The sequence below is a fragment of the Mastomys coucha genome, unplaced genomic scaffold (genome assembly GCF_008632895.1).
Source record: "Mastomys coucha isolate ucsf_1 unplaced genomic scaffold, UCSF_Mcou_1 pScaffold5, whole genome shotgun sequence".
NCBI classification, from domain to species: Eukaryota; Metazoa; Chordata; class Mammalia; order Rodentia; family Muridae; genus Mastomys; species Mastomys coucha.
Genome location: NW_022196911.1, coordinates 118,286,411 through 118,306,348, shown reverse-complemented (window position 1 = coordinate 118,306,348; position 19,938 = coordinate 118,286,411). Strand labels below are relative to the sequence as shown.

Genomic DNA, 19,938 nt, shown 5'->3' with positions numbered 1-19,938 from the left:
ATGTGGTCCCCAGAGCCAGATCTTCCCTAAGACCACATCCTCCCCATAGGGCCACAATCTCTGAAGACTACATCCTCCCCACAGATTTGCATCCCCAAATCCCTGCCATGGTTACCTGACAACCTCTCATTATCACTTGTCTGGCTCCTCCTGTTTTGGTGGACACTCACCTGTAAAGCCTCAATAGCTCTGCCAGCGCTAGCAGCTCCTCAGAAGGGATGGGACCTGTGCATCTACTGTGTACCACGTCCACACCTCACCATAGAAACAAAGGCTCTGTTTTCTCTCAGGACTAAAAACCTCTTTGGGAGATCTCTATCCCAGATGCTATGGTGGAAAGGCTGGAAGGAGGGCTCTTGGGCTTTCCCCAGAAAAGGGAAAAGTACTTGGGACAAAAAGACTGGAAAAGGTCAAGAATGGCTGTCTGGACCTTTATTAAACAGGTCCCAGAGATAGTCAAGTCTCTCTCTGGAAAGCTCCCGGACTGTCTTCATATTCTCATCCTACAAACACAAAATGGCAGTCCCATAGACCGGGTATCTGTAGCTGAAGTAACCTGTCTTCCACCCATGATAATAATAGGTTTATTGTGGTCAGAGGTGGACAATGGGATGGGCACACCCAGGCTGGATCTAGATACCACTAACTCCTACTAATAACACTCTAGGAGATGCTGTCCCCAAATTTACTCTGGAGAAAGACATGCATAGTCTGTCTGGGATCAGTTCCCACCACACCTCAGTGGCAGCCTAGATTACAGCTATAGCACTAATGAGGACTTCCCACCTCTACCTGTAAGACCAGAGCACCTCTAAGCCCTAAACAGGTCCTTCTAGATAATGTGGTTCAGGAGCTGCGGCAGCCTGGCCCTTCAGGCCTTGCTGGACACTTGGCCTCAGTGCCAGGCTCTCCCAACAGCCAGTCTTCCTTCTTTCCCAGCCACAGGAATTCTACAGAAGTCCTCCCAGCTGAGGAAGTATTTGAGAGCCTCATTTCATTGGCAAGGACTCAGATCATGACTAATTTATCACCACCAACTCAGAGACCTACAACACAGACAGGAAGTCATGGGTCTCTAGAAGTCAAAAGTTTGAACAAAATCACAGTAGCCTGAACCTAGGATATTGCAGGCTTGGTTCCTGGATCCTGCCTGGTTCTTTACCTGTTCCAGCTTCTGGAAGCACATACATCTCCAGGCTTACACTTTACAGGGCCCTGTGCCTACAGCAGGATCATTGGAGGATCAAGAATAAACTACTTCCTTTGCATGCTAGGCCCCAGAATCAGGACAGGACTTCAGGGCCATGTAAATGAAGGACAGGATTCAGAAGGAGGGAGAAACACAACTGTTATGAATCAGAGAAACAGAAATTGCTATTTAGAACCTTTTGCTGTTCCGAGGTTCAAGCACTGGTTGGTTCCAGAACAGGAAGCAGAAGAATCATTAAAAACTAATTCAGGCCTGTGTGCTCTGCCTGGCAATCTCATATCTATGCTCCTAAGGAAACCCATAAGCACAGGGTTATGGGATGTCAAAGCTAGCGACCACAGGTTAGCCAGAGACTAGCTGTAGGGAGTTGAGTGTCATGATTAAAAAGACACTGGCACAATCTTGGTGAACATGCTACTCAGAAGTGTTTGTCTCACCTTTTCTACACTTTTTGATATTTAAAAACATAGTCTCAATAGCATTCATTTAATAGTTATGGGGGAAATCCTTTTAAAAACTGGTATGGGGAAAGGTTTTAACTGCTTTAAGAAATCATGGCCCCACTAAGAGACTCTGGGTGGGACTTGCTCACCACACATTCCAGAGACCAACACAGGGTCTCTGCTCTGACCTAGAATACTCAGAACCTTCCAGAAGTAGGATACATGGGCTGTGGGTCAAAAACTACTCAGGCTATTGGGTGCTCACAGTACAACATAACTATTGGGTGCTCACAGTACAACTTAACTATTGGGTGCTCACAGTACAACATACCTGCAGGAGTCAGAGTTTAAACCTAAGTGGCAGGACAGGCAGAAGAAGGCTGGAGGCCAGAGGCATGGTGCTGCCACTCTGGCAGGCTGTGGAAACTTCTAGAAGGTAGAGTACTGGTGACCCTGGGGATAGGGGAGGAACACCAATGGAGGCCAGGCCAGCCTGGCTCATGAAGGCAGCAATGGTAATGCCACAGCAAGTGACCCGCAGGCAGATCTGTGAGTCTGTGGCTCTAAGTTCTTAGGGCAAGCAAGGCATTCCTTTTCTCTACCACAGAGGCACCACATTAAGCCACTTTTCCTAAGAAAAATGTGATGACAAAAGCTTGTGATCAATTTTAAGAGGTCAAAATGATGAATATTTTCTTGGGAAAACTGCTTATCTACTCCCAGGCAGGCAGGCAGAAGAGAAATCCTAGGGTTGATAGGGTCTATATGAGGTTAGCTCACCTACCTGGATTTTTGGCTACCCTGGGACCAGATCAATATGAAATGACCACAGCAAGATAGGGACACAGCTCAATATTTCCCTCATCCTAGTGTCCCACAGGGTGGGTGGGTTCTGCTGTATTCCTGTGGCATGTCACATTCATCTTCCTAAGCAGGTACCACAAGGCAGGAAATGAGGTCCAGGACATATCAGGGACTGGCTGGAAGTGGGGGTGGGGGTGGAGAGGACAGAGCAAGGGTAGGGACAGTTCAGGGATGGGTTTGCCTGTTTGCCAAGGAGAAGTAGCCAGCCACAACTGAATGCCTTGGGGTGTACAGCCATTAGAAGGAGGCCTAACCAGCACTCACGAATGTTTCCACTTCCTATCTGTAACATGAAGCCCCAGTTGGTGAGGATGGAGAGGGTTACCCATGTACAGGAGACTGTCCTTGTATCATAAACTTGGCAAGTCACAGCCTCCCAAAGAAGTTGGACTCTCCCAGTGTGCTTGAGGAACTGGGAAGGGCCACACAGTTCTCAGAACTTGACCAGAATGCAGCAACTCTAAGAACAGGGCCTGTGAGCCGAACGCAGACAGGAGATACAATCAACAGTGAGGTCTGGTCCATAGGTTTAAAAGAGAAAAGGAAGAAGAAGAACTACAGTGTGTGATCTTGGCACCTACAGCCCAGGACTTAGGATAAGGCAACAGGAAAGGGAGCAAGAGTAGGCAGTAAAGGGACAGGGGACAGTGCAAAGAGAGCAGACAGTATGGGGGGGGGGCGGACAGTAGAGGAAACAGTACTAGCAAGTCACAGAGACAGTACAGGGATCAGGTCAGTGGGATGAAGGAAAAGGCAGCAGAGAGGATGTTGCAGGAGAAGGGGACAGTGCAGAGAAGTGGGACAGTGAGGGAGATGGGGACAGTACAGGGGTAGGACACAAAGCAGCTGGAGGAAACAAGAGAAAGGGACAAAGGAGGCAGAAGCCAGTCCAGGGAGAGGAAACAGTTGGGGGCTGTGTATGGGACTGGAACAAGGGAGGGGGAGGACAATAAAGGGGAGAAGGATATGGAATGAGGGGAGAATACAGAAGGGGGCAGTATGGAGGCAGTAAAGTATGTGAATTTTGGTAAAAAATGGTGAAATTTGGGGCACAGGTGGGCCAGGACTTGAGCTTCTACATTGCTCCCCTGAAAGGAGTCAGAGAGTAGCGCCCACTACTTCATGGTGTATATTCTCTAGGGAGGCAGCTTTCACCCAATGTGATGGCTCTTCCCCAACTCTGGTTCTGTTCCAGTAGTTAACCAGCCTCAGCCATGGAAAAAGAAACTCCTACAAGGAACCAGGTGTCCACCTACACATATCTGTTAAATATAAGTTGTCTACAAGTGATGTCAGTACCTTTCAGCCCCTTGGGCCCTGCCAGCTCCAGCAAAGATTCTATCAAAGAGGCTACTTTCACACCTGGGAAGCCTTGCTCGCTCTCATCTTGTGCAAGCAGCCTCACTCCCTGTTGCCACTCACCTGAATCAAGCAAGGCTGACCCCAATCTCCTGCAGAGACAGGTGGTGGCCAGCACACCAATCCTGTTCTGCAGCTTCCCTGTAGGCTGAGAGGAGGAACTGGGAGGGGCTCAACTGGGCATGGCATCTGTGTGACCTAGTCCTGCTAGCATAAGGTATCCTAATCACCAGCCATGGTGGGGCCCAGCCCTTCACAAACTACTGCTTCGCATCCTCACCCATGGGCACCTGTTTCTTGTTGTGACCTGCAGACCTGTACCAGCGCAAATTGAGCTGGCACATACTAGAGTGTGCACACCTAAACTAGCACACCAGCTTGGTGCTCATTGGCTATATCAATCTCTCCTAGGTCTTGCCTCAGAAGCTGCATGGGAAGAAGCACCTGCTGAATAAATAAACACAATTATTGGGTCTGTTTACCCCTGAGGCCCATAGCTGGAGGGGGAGGGGATACCCCAACATGTCTTAGGAACTGGTAAAGGCCACAGAGTTGTTAGAACTTGAACAGGAGGCAGCAACTCCAAGAACCGATGAAGTCCCAGCCAGGACTCTAACAGGACAGGGCCCATGAGCTAGGACACAGAGCTGAAATGCAGGCCACCCCCAGCTCCCTATATTGGAACGAATATTCTTTGGTTTTTTTGTTTTGTTTTGTTTTTAAGTGTGTGTGTGTGTGTGTGTGTGTGTGTAGAAGAGGTTGCTAGATCCCCTGGAATTGTAGCTATAAGCCACCTAACATGAATTCCCAACATGGGAATTAAACACAGGTCCTTTGTAAGAGAAGCAAGTGCCTAACCACTGAAGCTCTCTCCAGATTTGATATTTTTTGCAGCCTTTGCCTCTGACCTAAATGGAAATAGAGTAAATTTCAGGTAAAGATGAGGTCACCAGGGTGGGCCTAAATCAATGATCTGTAACTTCCCAAGACAGAAATTTGACACAGACCTACACATACAAGGCAGAAGACACATGGCAGGAAAAGCAACACCAACACCAGAGTAAAATCATCACAAGTCAAGGATTCCTGGAGTCACCAGAAGCTATAAAGTCTCTCCTGGAGTCTCCAGAGGAAATGTGATTCTACTCACACCCATTCTGGCTTCCAGGATTGTATGAAGGAAAGCCTGTTGTTTAAACTTCAATTAGTGGGATTTTCCTATCATAAAGAAAACCCACACCCTCTGAAGAAATGGGCCATTAAGTAGGTTAGTTACTTGGTATTCGGGGACTTGCTGTGTGCATTTGGGGAAACTCGGGGTCAAAGGACAAGACAGGTTCAGTGGGAAAGGTGTGGACAGATGCAGAAAGCAACAGTGGCCTGGTAGGAGCCAGGGAAGAGCATCTGCCTAAAGCTAGGCAGCATCATCTAGTCCAGTGAGCAAAAGGTCTTGGGACAGCAGGCCACAGCTGAACAGAGAAGGTTCAATGCAGGGACCCTTCTGATGGGTTAAGATGGATGTAATATTGGTCTCAAGATCCTGGTCTTTACTCTCTGGAATGGGAGCAGTCTCCATACAGTCTGAAAAGGTTCTCAATTGGAAAGATGGTCTTTTAAAATAGAAAAAAAAATGAAGGGAAAATTAAAAAGTATTTGTTCCATACATTTCTATCACAAGAATAACAAGGCTGAGCCATAGCCATAGAAGACCCATAACCATCACTAGCTCCCATCAATATATCATAACCTAGCTCCCACACCAATATATCAGGCCAAATCCAGTGGCTGAAAATAACTTTGTAAAAACACTATTAAAAGGCACACCAAGGCATCTTTTACAAAAAAAAAAAAAAATATAATAACTTAGTTTGCATTTTACAGCATTTCCAATGGGTCAGGGCATCCTTGGCTGGGACCTAAGGGGTCAGAGCAGTATGTACCTTCCCAGTTCAAGCACCAGGCTGGGCCCATGCCACCAGTCTGCAATCCTTATCAGGATTTGATAGAGCAATTGAGACCACAAACCGTGGCTCATTTGAAGGACAACATGTGTCAACCTGCAAGTCACTCCATATTGATCTCACAGGGGTTTATGCCCATTTCTTCTGCTTTCCTGTACATCCTTTGAAAGTCACTAAAGCGTGGAGCACATCCAAGCTGTGCCTCCCCGAAGTGCACATGTCCAGTGAAGAGGAATTCCCCATGTCCTGGTCGTACTCCACACTGCAGCAGTGTTGTGACATGGCCCAGCCAGTGGCCACTGTCCTCAGGAGCTGGATGGAAGACCCTGATCTTCTGCCTGTGGAGCCTGCTCACCCGCAGGTAGATGACTGACACTTGCTGTTCTGGTACATGGGTAACATCCTCAATGAAGCCTCGGACAACTGTAGAAGAAGAAGACAGAGGTGAACAAATCTAATGGGCTCTGTCAGCAATGGCAGGCACACAGCACACACCACCTTGGGCATGTCCCTGGCTGTCAAAGGCATTAGAACTGGACATGAACCTGCTCTAGTCACACAGCAGCCTTTTGAAAGCTCAATGATGAGCAGAAGTCTGTGGTATTGATACTGTCAGACAAAGATATTCTATTGGGCATCAGCTACACAGCACATGCTCTCCAGGTAAGAACAAGAAAATAAGCAAAATGCTCTGCAGTTCTGAGTCCCATCAGGTGTCACAATGCAGCTCAAAAGATAAGAATGATGAGAGAGGAGGTGACAGGGAGCAACTTGTATTAGGTAGTTGGGTAGGGCCTGGGGAGTGGAGCAGTAAGGAGTCAAGATTCCACCAAGTGATAGCTCTTGGCTTTTGGATGAGGGTTTGAGCACAGCCAGCTGGACCCCAGCTTAATGTAGCCACTTTTATGGCAGCAGTTCAGCAAGGACTACCCCTGGTCTAAGAAGAATACTGTGCAAATATTCTGGCTAGGAGCCTCCAACCCTCAGAAAACATCCCTGACTCCAAAGGGGCTTTCAAAACCCCAACAGCCTGGATGAAGAATGAGCCAAGCTCTGAGCTGGGGCTGGCACAGGGACATACCAGGCTGCCCTCTGAACTATGTTCCCAGAGCACTTCTGAAAGTTTACTGGGAACTGAAGGGCTTCCAGAGTCCCCAGGATGTTGTGAGCTCCTGTGCACAGAGAGAATACACTGACACACCTAGAATGCAAACACCAACTCTGCCTGCATGCATGGTGTGCAGACTCACCTTAGTGTATACACAATGCACTACTCCCTGTGATTGCAGGGTGAAGCCAGGTTCAGCAGCTTTAGCAACCCACCCTCCCATACACATACACATAAAAGAAATCAATGCTGACTTAGGAAAGCCCTCAGACACTGGAAGGACAACCACAGGAACAGACTTACCAAAGTCACTGGTGCAGATGGCAAGGAGGACCTCAGTGTCACTGCAAGGCCGACAAGGGGCTGAGGAGAAAGAACAGGGTGACAATACAGCCCAGACAGCACTGCTTAGTCACCTATCCTCCCCAATCCTGACACGGCAGAATACAAAAGGCCTGACTCCCTGGCCTACATGTGAGGGTGCATGGTTGAAAGGGATAAAATCATGGTGAGACCTCTGGCCAGCTCCAACTCTACCATAGGAGTGATCAGCAAAGAAGGAGGCAGAAGACCAGCTTCTGTCAAGCCAGCCATTAATTCCAAGGGATCGTTTGGCCCTCCTAGCTCATACTGTAGCTGCAATAACATGTGTCCAGACAAAGAGAAGAAGCCCCACACCACTCATTTTGTTAGTGTAGCTCCAAATAAACAACTCTACTCATTTAAAAACAAAACAGCAATAAAAACAAAATTGTTCTTACAAGCCTGTGATAATGCAAAACCAACCCCAAGATGAACTGAAACCACAAGTGGATACTACCCAACCTCCTGCAGCTTCCACACTCACAACCTAAAATGGTGTGAGTATCTCAATGCAGCCTAATGTCTACTCCCCAGGTCACAGCCCCAAAGGAGAATCTCACTCAGCCCATCTGCCCTGGGCTTTTCTTACAAGAACCAAAGCTAAGCATCTGCAAAGGGAGTGTTGACTGGAGTGTGGGAGAGTGGGCATGTTTGGGAAAATCTGTCTGCTGTGGATATGGGCTCTTGGACTCGAGCCATCAGTTTAGCCCCTACTCTAGGCCTCACTGAGCCTTGGGACAAGTTATATACTATAAGAGCCCATCAAATTGAGTCTTATTCATAGGACTTAGGCTTGAGACACTCAGAACCTGGGGCCTGGCATCCTACAGGGAGCCCAGAGGTACATATACTCTTAGAATGAGCTCCATCACTGGTCAACTACTTATATAACTCATTTCTCTAGTAATAGCTACCTCCTGCCCTTCACTTCACGTCCCCTGGTATGAAACAGAAACTGTGGCTCAGCAGCTTCTCTACAAACCAGAGTAGATTCAAGTAGATTCAAGAAGCTTGTTATCTGCTGTGAATTATGTCTCAAGGCTTTATCCTCAGTTTCCTGCTTTGGGCCCAAGTTCTCCAATAAACAGAAACCCTGTGGAATGACATCGCAGACATATTTCCCTGTAGCCATTCTCCTGCAAAGGATTTGAGGAAGTCCTTGTCTTAAGACTCCTTGGTCCTGGAAGAAGTCAATGCTATCTACATGCCTGGAGGCCATATACCCTGACCCTAAGTGCTGGTGACTTGGCCCCAGGGAACCCAAGACTGCACTCATGTGGGTGGAAGGCAAGCAAGCCAAGTGTTTCCAGGCCAACAGAAGTTGAGAAAAGCCTTATCAGTTCCTGAAAAAGTAAACCTGAGACAGAGTCTTGGGGTTTACAGTGTCCTAATCAAGCATAGCTCTCTGTGGACCCTTGATCCGGGTGTGTCCGAGGCCCTATCCTTTGGACCTACCCCAGAAAGGGAGGTGGGGTGCCTTCCAGCCAAGCACTTGCTGACTCACCCACCCACTCACCTCAAGCACTTTTGCTTCTATTTAGTTATCAGAAAAGGGAGAAGTCGCCAAACAAGTACAACCTGTTGGCACAGCCCATCAGAAAATGAAACACTCCCACCCGCATGCCAGCTTCACGGTCCTGAAACTTCTGCTGAGGTGACCTGGACAGAATGACTCCTGGAAGTTGGTTTGCTGGTCCCTTGGATGTTCATCCTCAACTCTGGTTGCCCTGCAGCCCCTTTCCTTCCTGTGATATTTGCTTGGGTCACCACAGTTCCTACCACTGATGTCACTTGAACCTCAACACTGAAGCTGCTGAGGTGTGTGGCTTCTGTAACATGCTGCTTATTTTCACACTGACTAGGAACCAGTGCTCATACTATATGGGCAGACATGGGTTGATCTGGAGCACAGACAGGGCCTGGCAATGCAGGAGACCTCAGGGACTAACATTTTGGGCAACATTAGATTCAGAGCACAGTACTCTGGGGAGTCAACCATAGTTGGTACCTGACCTGTGCCTACAGGCTACCCTGGTGACCACAGTCTACCTGAGGGCCTACTTCAGGGAGAAGGGCAGCAGATGGTAGGGAAAAGGCTAAGTGTTCAGGCCACATAGTGTTTAGAGTTGGAGGCGAGGGTCCCCAGAAGCCTCCCTAAAGCACCTCAGAGTGAAGAGTTAACCAGTTAAGTTGAACCAGGGCTGTTCCTTCCAGTGGAGAGGAGGGGAAAAGCAGTGATCCCAGGCCTGGGCATATAGCCTGAAACAAGCCCCGGGCATATAGCCTGAAACAAGCCCCTAAGTTTTGCCCTCTCTGTGAGTTATATGTGCAGGGACCTCAACTGCTAGCTGCAGAGAATACTTAGAGACCACCCCCTGTGGCCTGGCTCACAAATGCCTGCAGGAAATGCCCCTTTGTCAGGCTAGGCATCCTGCAAACATGTGCAAGCCTCAAGGAGTCGGCACCATGAGTGACAACTGAGCTAGTGGCCCACCTGAAGGCCTCCTTGTCCTAATTCTGAGCTTCATTTTTGCAGAAACTCAATGTGGATACTAAGGACCTCCATCTAGGAAGATTTCAAGTTCATAACAGCTGTAGAATGTGCTGACTGCAGGTGCTGACATGGCATTTCCTGGGAGCCACTTTGGAAATCAGACAGGAAAGTACATAAAAGGAACTAAATGAGGATAAAGAAAACAAGATCTAAGCCTCTTGGGGACAGATTCAGGTGAGGGCTCATCCTGGGCACAATCGCCAGAAAGCAGGAAGAGCAAACACAGGCAAAAATTAGCTGGATGCTAAGAAGGTCTGCAGACCTTGTAAGCCAGACCAACTGGTGTGTGTGTGGGCAGCACTGTCTAATGAGAACAGCCAAAATGGCACATATAGTTCCAAGACAAAAATCTTACATACTGAAGCCCTTTAAGGTCTCTAGTATACCTTATGATAGGCGGAAAGTATAGTGGTTTACCAGGAGCAGAGAAGCAAGACATACCTGGGCAAAGTAGGCTAGGAGCTAAGGCCTCGGCTTCTTCAATGATCACCACTACCAGGTGCCACCCAAAGGACAATGTGACCAAAGGGTTCTCTGAACCGTTCATCCTTGCAAGAAGTCAGTGAGGACCACACTGTTCTTTACCCAAGGCTGAGAGAGGACTAAGATGAAAAAGTAATCCAAAGAAAACCACAGTGGCCTGAGAAACCCAAGGCAGGAACTGACCAGAGAATGCAGAACTCCAAAGAATGTGCCCTTTGCTCTTCAGCTTCTGGGGCACAATGCTCCCTTCTACTTCAGGACATGACCATCACTGGGCATGGTGGTACACATCTTTAATCCCAGCACTCTAGAGGCAGAGGCAGGTGGATCTCTGTGAGTTTGAGGACAGCCTGGTCTGTATAGCAAGTTCTAGGATGGCCAAAGCTACATAATAGAGAGACCCTGTTTTCAACAGGACAAACAAACAAACAAACAAGCAAACAAAGACATGGCCTTCAACCCTCACACCATCAGGGGCATGCCCAAACTCTGAGTCTACCAAATGGACCTGAGCAGTGGGGCTCCATGCAGCCTCTCAAGCCTATTAGCAACAAGCAGAGCAGGATTTAGAGAGGAGACGCTCAGAAGCAGCAGGCTCCACCCTGAGTCCCATGAGCCAGTGACAGCAATAACAATGAAAAGTATCCTGCTGGCCTCCTCTTCAGTGTGTGTCTGAAATGCCATTGTTGCCACCAACCCCCTCACTTGACACCCCCTCCCAGAGTTCCACAGCAATGGCCAAGGTCATGAGCTCACCAGGATGGAATGGAACCAGGACACATCCCAGCTGTACTTGTCCCCTGAACCAGACAGAATTTCACCCTTGCTGGTTACCCCACAATCATTTCTCCTACATAGCTGGACAGAGAGGTCAGCCTCCAGATGCAGTTTTATCTGTAGTCAGAGGTAGGGCCTTCACTATTCTGCCAGATTTCCCTAAGCATCAGAAGTAGCTCCACTGGCCAGATATCCTTAACAAGGACAGAGGGGCAACAGATGCAGGGCAAGCAGCCAAATCCAGCATGCTGGGGTCCTAGGTGCTGGGATCACCTCTCATGTGACCTACATATACCCCTGGGACAGCACTATACCCCACTTCTCTGGTCTCTAACATTTTGATGCAGGTCACAAGATACAATCCAGGTAAACATGAAGCTAACGCTATAGACACTCTCATGGACCTGTCCTGGAGCAGTGGCAAGTTCTCTCCTTTCTGGGTGGGGATCAAGGCTCACCTGCACATGTGCACATTCTCTCATGTACTCTTGTCTGGGTTCCAACCCATAGCACCACAGTTCTCTTGAGTCAGCACAACTGAGGACTGATTCATCTAAGAGCTTGTCTGCCTCTGGCATAACCATCCAGGTCAGGTACGCTCTTCCTTCTCCGATGACACTGCCTTAGTTCTGTCTTATATCTCATTTCTGAAGCTGCACCAAGGCCAAAGCAGGAAAAAAGGGAAAGCCTGCCACCGGCCATAGAACCCTTGGAAGCTGTCCCAATCTGGGCTGGACAATAGCCAGCACTAACATTTCACGTTATATATCCACCCTTTCCTTAAGCACTAACAGCTCAGGAGCCCCCATTCTCTAAGAAAGCCAATTGTTCAGGCTGAGACCATCTAACCCTGGGACTCAGGCGGTACTCCCTAGGATGGGTGACACCCAGGTCTAGGTAATACTGGTTTCTATGCCCATTTTCAGGCAATGTAGACTTGGGCCAGAGCTCATAAAACCACCTCAGTCTGAGTCCCTGCCCTGAGTTCTGATAGTCACTATGTAGTGTCTGACATTGACAAAGTGTGCAAAATCACTGCAGGTTTGATTTCACACATATCCAGTGCCAAGCAGGTGTTTGTTTTAGGATAATGAGGGAACCCTGAGGCTCAAACACAGCAAAGTCCTAGGCACAGGGATAGCATGACAGTTTAGCTGGGACACTGCCTTGTCTGAGACCCTGTAGCCTGAAAGGTACATAGAATACTGAAAATAGGACTATAGCTAAATACCTATGCCAGGGCTACTGCCTTCCTGAAATCCCAGGAACACCTGAGGCCACTCAACTGACCCTACAGGTCTCCCTCTATTAGCTTGGAGGTGTGGACACAGAGACAGCAGACAGTAAAAGAGAAGAGAGAGGGAAGTTTTGGTGACCTACCAGTCAACCTCATTTATAAGCAAAGAAGTTAAGACCCTGATGGATCAGAGCATAAGAGGTGAGACTTGACTTCTACCACTATGGGTTGACATCTCTCTACTACCCACAAAGACACATCATTGATGCAATTTGTCTGTGGTAGCTGGTCTTTGCTACTTTGTTGGTTCTTCTTTTTCCCACCCTTTATCCTCCAGGTTTCAGTCTCTGTCACTAGACAGGAGAGAAAGGATAGAAGGGAGATAGATAGAGGTCTCTGAATCTAATTTTTTTCTTCTTGTTTCTTCTTTGAGCACAACTACTAACAAACCACACCCAACCCCCTTAAATGACCAACTACCACCCATCCCACCTCTCGGAGCCCTTGCATTTATATATTCTCTGAGAAGTTCCCAGAATTTTGAACATCACACAATCACAGAAACTATCTGCAGCTGGCAAAAACATGCCTCTGCTAGAGCACGAGGCAAATCAGGCAGCTGCTGCAAAGCCACCCCATATTCTCAAACCTGGGATTAAAATGAAAACACTTTCTTATCACTACTGTCTGTCACACAGAAAAACATCTGCTGCATCAAAACGAAAGAAAAAAAAACAGAAAAAAAACCAACTCCACAGCTTCAGCTATTAGACACACATGCCACCTCACTTGGCCTCCCTCTGGTTTTGGAGAAATGTGTGCCCGAACCTCATCATCTATCAGCATCCAAGGTTGTCACTGTGATAGGAGTTCCTGAGTATTCTGTCCCAGTGGGGAGCTCCTCCCAGGTTTACCTACCCCAACCCCCAGCAGGCACCTGGCTACACACCTCCCTTTCTCAATCTCAGACCCTACCAGGTAATTGCTGGCTTTCCCATCAGGCTTCTGGCTCTGTCTTGTGGATATGGAGCTGGGTCAGCTATGCTCTCCCTGGAGACCTTATGTGTCTTCCTCAATCCTAATACCCATCCTCAAAAGCCTCTGGGATAGCACAGCTGTATGCTGTTCTGCTCCCCACCCAAAACTATTTCAAGTCTACAGCAGACACCAAAAACCCGAACCAAGTTTGTGGGACAGTTGGAAGGGTAGAAGCTCCACCTCAAATGAGTTGTAAAAAGTTCTTTAGGGACCAGAACTACAAGCCATTCTCAGGAATCACAGCCTCCTACCACCTCACTTCCCTCAAGTCAGAAGCTCCAGGGGCCTAAGGGTACACAACAAAGAGAAGTCTTCTTAAAGGGGGTCTTGGGTGAAAAGGCTGCATTCAGTTTTAAGGTCCAAATCTCTCTCACTTTGCAGTCCTTCAGTAAGACAAAGGACTCATGGAACAAGCATGCCACATTGAACCCATAGACATAGGAATGTTTCACAGAGGTGAATTCAGAAGAGGGTAGGGAAAAAATAATCAGTGTGACTAGGTGAACCTGAGAGTAAGCATCAGGACAGGTTTGCTAGCCCATGCTAACCCTGTACAGGGTACTCACCAGACAGCATGTGCAGGTCCAGTCCCCTCTGCCCACTCATCAGCTCATACTGGAAGCCTGTGGTTCTTCTGCTGATGTCCTGTTGTGGTGTTGCCTCCACAAATAAGCCTCCCTGCTCCAGGCTGAAGCACTGCACTTGGCCAGGTTGACCTCTGATGTCCCGCACCAACAGTCTTAGTTCTCCAGTTTTTTCCAAATAAATATTGGCCCCAGAGGAGTCCCTGAAAGGCTTGATGCATACAGTCAAGTTCTGGGCAGGTGAGAAGGTGTTGGGCCGTAGGTTAACAATGAGCGCCCCAGTTGGGTACATCCATTCCACAGAGCCTGCTGAGCAGCGTAGGTACACCTGCTCCACCTCCTTGCTGTGTGCCTCCCGGGTGAGCCCACTGTGGGAAGAGGGAACAGAGTCAGCCAGGATCCCAGAGCAGAGGTCCCAAATGCACCACCACACGCACAGCCTCACTCAGGAGCCACTTACACTCACCTGACACATGGAAAGGGAACCCACCTCTCTCAGCTTCCAGTAGACTTACTCCAAGAGTAAAGCTGAGCAAGACCAAAGCTCTCCCGGTACAGGCCACACCGGCTCGCCAGACCCTAGACACATCCCATGCTGTGCCCCAGGGCACCAGAGTCTTAGCAGCTTCCTTAGCCAAGGAAATGGCACCAGGAATGATCTGGGTATTCCAAGACATCTATCTAGCAAAGTAGACCAGCAGGATCACTGCACCAGCCAAGGTTTCCAACCACTCAAGGAAGTGAAAAATGAGGATAAAGCTTGTGTGTAGAGATACCATGGGTGCACTACACATGTAATAACATACTCCAGAGAGCAGCTTCCAAACCAGCTGGAGGAGTTAGCCACAGGAAATAAGAGGTTTCGATCTTCCTTAAGCCAATGATCTGACCATTTGTCATTCATTCTCAGACCTGAGGTTTATTTCACCAGTCATATTTTAAAAAATAAACCCAAGTACCATTAAAGCAGAATTCATTATGAGGCTAAAGAAAACATCACTGGGGGAGGAGGTGGGGAGAAGTCTAAAGAACAAGAGGACCTTTGGATGGGATTCCTAAAGTAGTAAGTTTCCTAAAGTAATAATTTGGTCTCACGTATGCCAAATGAAAGGATGCGTGTAGCATGCTACACCCTTGTGAGGCAGTATCGTTTTCAAAAACCTGAAACTCCTGAAAATGCAGAAGTTTCTCCTGCTCAAAATATAAAGCAAAAGTCGGCTTGTTGCTAAGGTTACGTCATAACCACAGTGGTCTTGGAAAGAAACCAGTGGCTTCAGCTAAGAGTTCTATTACATGCATTTGGTTCTGATCAGATCCCAGACAGGTTCACCCACATTCTTAGGATTTTTATGCAAAATAAAAAAGGCTATATCCAGAACCTAGCCTGAGAGAGTTACCAGAAAGCTTTTCTGCAAGAGAGAAAATGCATAACACATGGCATACCTTTACTATAAGTGACCCATGCTTCCGGCCCCCAAAACCTCATTTTGTATACAAGGACTACAGTAGTCTAAGACTGTAAGTCACCCCACAGACCACATCAGAGAGAAGCATTGTGGGTGAACCCCTCCTGACCTGCTTCCCACCCCCACAAGGCTCTGGGCCAGGAACAGCCAGCCAGCAGGCACTACCCAAGTCACACATGTAGAATAAACTTACAAATTACAGTCAATAAAACTCACACAAGTTCAACTGACACCTATGCAGGAATGGGCATAATTATAGTATTATATGAAAATTAGACTAAATGGGCACATGGCTAAAACCTAATTATTGTGTTTCTCTTTCTCCTGTCTCCAACATCAAGGGATAACTGACACTTGTACCAGAACAGTCACAAACCTCAACTGACAAATATAAATTATATTTAATATAAAGCACCCAGCATGAGGTTTTGCTTCATCAAAATCAAGATGAATCAAGAGCATGGAGGCCTCACTACAGAAAATCTGGGGCCTCAGAGCACTGAAACACTATCCTCCACAGGATACTCAAGGGGACAACAAGGCCAGCCCACAATGCCCAGACTCGGGGCTGCCATCCTAGCAGCCACCTGTATTATGCGGAGCCCACTACACTCCACTTGTTAAGAACAACATGAGGGCAGAGGACCCACAGAATGAGGTACCTGTTAGGCCACCTCTACTCAGGCTTCACTAGCTAAGGGAAGGACTAAGTGTGCATCCCAGGACAAGCAAGAGTGCTCCTTCACACTCTCCTAATATACTCAGATCAACAAGAAGACAACTAGTAGCTGGATACAAGAGCTTTCACATCAAAACCGTGTGCATAACCCATGTTTAGAGAAGCAGGAACTAAAGTAAAGGGGCCTCAGCCAGACAGATCTTTAACGAAGTTAAGGCAGGTTCCCACTGGAGTACCTAGTACCCCAAATCTCCATTTCAAATATCCAGCACCCTATCATCTTAAATGATCACTGATCCACAGGACTTTACCATCTTCATGAGATACAGATGATACATCAGCTACACAAAATAAAATAACCATACTCCACGGCTATGATGAAGCTATAAATACAGACAAAACTGGTCCTAGCCTACACCATAAAACTGACAGGGATGACCTGATCATAGGTATAGGTTAAACTGAATAAATGGTGTGTGTGTGTGTGTGTGTGTGTGTGTGTGTGTGTGTGTGTGTGTTTCTGTCCCAAAGAGCAGCACAAGGTTGGACAAGCACTATACGACTAAGCCATCTCACCAGCCCAATGCTTTTTTTTCTTTTTTCCAATCAGCAAGGCTCACTACCCAGATAAACACAAATTTTTAATGGCCTTGTGAGACAAAGCATAAATTCCAGATTGGTGTGAGGACTCAAGGATGTGAGCAAGGCTTGTTCAGGTACACTGCTAATACCCACAACCCAGCTACAGGGACAAGACAAGGGTTTCTACAAGGGCTTTGGGTCCAAGCGAAACCAAAAGGTTCTGCTGCTAAGCTTTGCCTTTCATTTCCTACCTTACAAGACAGCCTAGGTGTGACTACATTCATAGCATTCTTGCTGATCACAGTGGGGAAGTTCATGGTTCACCTTTATAGCACTGGCTAATCAACAAGGATGGAAAGAGGGATTTCAAAATTTCCAACTTGATTACTTGGAAACACCTAGAGCCTACAATGAGTTAAATGGAGTGGCCAAGGCTATGGAGAGCAACTCCCTTCCTATCAGAGGCCAGAATCCAACATTTTGAGGCTTACTCCACCCAATGATTTGTTCTAGACTGCTTGAAAAAAAAAAGTCATATACACTGTACAGTAGCAAGTGTAGCAAGTATGCCAGCATGCTGGGCACTAGTCAACTGATCTGTGAAGTGCATTTGTAAGTAGGGACCCTGTCTATAACAAAAGGGAATATTATGTGTTCTCCCAATCCCATCTATCTACCTACAACTACCAGACGCCTTCAGCTGTACTCTGCAGAGCTGTGCCCTGGGAAAGAGACCCTCGAAGGAATCCCAGAATAGGAATGAGTTGGGGGAGAAGGGCCAGGTAGGCATAAGGATGACCAGCTACTGGACACTTCCCACTGCTCACACACTTTTGGAGGCCCTTGGCCTGGCTCTGGAAGTAGGCAGGGGAGAGGGGGAGTCCAAGGGGACAGGTAGCCAGTTCACAATGCCCAGCAGTCACATGCATCATGTGGTAGACATCTGGTTCCACTTAGTTGGAAGGAACAACATGAGAATGGACCCACAGAAATAAGAAATAAGGTGTCTTTTATTTTGTCTCTACTCAATCCCTCACTACCTCGGGGAAAGCCACCCCTCACCACAGATCCCTGGGCTCAGCGAAACTGTGGTCTTTCAGGCACACCGCCTAAGAACCTGGAAGGAAAGCAAGTGTCTGGAAACCTCATTTAAAGGAAGGCGTTCGGTTTCTGGTTTTAGTCTGCTGGAACAGGGCACCCCAAGATCTGAAGTTACAGTACACTAATTCAGCAGTGCAGGTTGTGAGCAGAGAGTTAATTACCACGGAAAAGGGCAGCCCGGTAAGAGCTTAGCATCACAGGCTCATGGCCAGTTCTGTGATGGCGCCAGCACTCCCGAGGCCAGTCCTCCCCCAGATCCAATCTGCTCTGGTCTGCCCCAAGCTCTACTGACTCCCTGCTCTTGCCAGGCAAGAAGGGATTTCTGCTGGAGAGAAAGCTCCAACTCCCTGAAAGACCGGCGCTGGAGCACTCAGGAAGCAGCTCTCAATCTTTCAGTCCAAGCACTCCAGCAGGAGTCTTGATGGGGGTTGATTTCGGTCTCTGTGGTTTCCTCAGAAAGTCAGGCACTGTAAGTGTACAAGATAACCATTGGTGCCCTGCTTACGCAGATCCGGGGCACTACTCAACATCCACCTTTCTCAGAAAACCCTCTTGACTAAAATCACCCATCACACGCATTGCCCCATGAGCCCCCTTCACTGGAGTCTGCTTCAGACCAGATCATGTACCTCCCGGGCCTGCGCAAGCGCCCTGACCATGGGATGAGCTACACAGGACCCCTGCCGCCATCCTAGCCCACGTTTACAGCGGAGACCCGCATCAGCGCTGCGCGCTATGCAAACCGCTGAATTAGCAAGTTGCAGCAAATAAAACTGGCTCTGCAAAGAGAGGGGGCCGGCCGCTGTGCCTGGCGCGTTCTCAGTGTCCAAAGTAGCTACGACTCCTCAGGCACCCCGCCCGCGCACACTTGTGACTTGTGCTTCTTTCCATACGTCACACTTCAGTTAAAACAATAGCAAAAAGTCCTCCCCTGTTACCGCTGATGGGGACCAGAGAGAGGTGTCACAAGAACCCTGTGCCCTGCTGCCAAGGGCGGCTTGACCTTCACCAAGCGGGCTCAGGGCTCTACCCTACTGCATTTGGCCGCGGACAGGTGTCGACCCCATCTGGTTGCCCCATCGGCTGGTGCTGCAGCCGATACGGGTCTCGTTTGGACCCCGCGCTCTCCACGCCACAGCTGTCTCTCTAGATGAGCACAATCCCAACCCTTTCCCAAGGATCAGAAATCCCAACCGTTGGGAGGACCGAACAAGCAGCCTATGGAGCCCAGGAAACCCACTAGGGCAGTATTACGCGCGCGGAGAGTGGGCGTCCACCAAGCTGGGACCCAGATGCCACCAACTCTTTTGTCCTGAAACCAGAGCTGGGGCGGGGGTCACCGGACTTGGCCAGCATAACGATCCCTACCCCGCAGGCACCACCAACTCTGCCACTCGCTGCCGAGGGCTCCGGTCCAGGTCCAAGCGGTCCATGCTGGAATCACCCGCAAGACTCACCTCCCCTTCCAGCTGCACAGGTCGCTGGAGTACTGAGCGCTCGCGCCGCCCAGCAGCAGCAACAGCAGCAACAGCAGCAACAGCAGCGGTGGCGGCGGGGGCGGACCCGGCCCAGGGCCGGGGGACCGAGGCCACTGCTGCCCCGCTCGCCTCCGGGCCGCCCACACCGCACCCCGCATGCTCCGGCAGGGTCTGCGTACGGGGAGTGCCTGCACCCACAGAATAGACTCTTGAGACAGTGCGACGGGAGGCGTGGGTCCGTGTGCGAGCTGATCACGTCGCGCGTCTATAGCCCATCCCGGCTCGCCCCTGGCCGCCCACCATAGGAGCCGCCCAAGCTGCAACTAGAGAAGCGCGCCGGCTGCCCCTAGAACCTCTGAGCTAGCAAGTTCCCGGACCGCGGTCTGGCTCAGCTGGGGGGCGGAACCGTGAAGCCACCCCGCCCTCGTCCCAGCTCCGCCCCCGCCTGGCTTCGGCCCCGGCCAGCAGTTCCGCCCCGTGCGCCAGCTCACAGATCTGCGTCCTGCCAGCTCTAGCCTGGAACGCCCTGGTGTCACGCCGCAGTTACTCAGTGGGCAGCATCTCGCCGCACAGGACAAGGGGAAAGTGCAACTCGGAGTGGGACAAACGACTTTGCAAAGGACAGGAACAAGGTCAGGGAGGAGGGCTGGG

At 49.1% G+C, this 19,938-nt stretch overlaps 1 protein-coding gene across 2 annotated transcripts; it reads right to left on the bottom strand.

The window, feature by feature from the left end:
• Nucleotides 1-423: 423 nt before the first annotated feature.
• Nucleotides 424-19,685, bottom strand: Metrnl (meteorin like, glial cell differentiation regulator). 2 transcript variants are annotated; one of them, XM_031352606.1, is made up of 4 exons: nt 19,267-19,684; nt 13,964-14,349; nt 7,249-7,308; nt 424-6,260 (listed from the first exon to the last, which is right to left on the bottom strand). In XM_031352606.1, the coding sequence occupies exons 1-4, from the start codon at nt 19,443-19,445 to the stop codon at nt 5,941-5,943; spliced, it is 945 nt and encodes a 314-aa protein (XP_031208466.1). In that variant the 5' UTR covers nt 19,446-19,684; the 3' UTR covers nt 424-5,940. The 2 variants fall into 2 exon arrangements, with proteins under 2 accessions (XP_031208466.1, XP_031208467.1); XM_031352607.1 differs by lacking the exon at nt 7,249-7,308 and having other exon boundaries at nt 19,267-19,685.
• Between the last annotated feature and the right edge of the window lie 253 nt (nt 19,686-19,938).

Coding starts and splice junctions, on each gene's coding strand:
- Metrnl (XM_031352606.1), bottom strand. CDS start 19,445: ATGCGGGGTGCGGTGTGGGCGGCCCGGAGGCGAGCGGGGCAGCAGTGG. Junction 7,309..13,963: donor GGACCTGCACATGCTGTCTG/GTGAGTACCCTG, acceptor CTTTCTCCTCAG/CCCCTTGTCGGCCTTGCAGT. Junction 6,261..7,248: donor CATCTGCACCAGTGACTTTG/GTAAGTCTGTTC, acceptor CTTCTTCTACAG/TTGTCCGAGGCTTCATTGAG.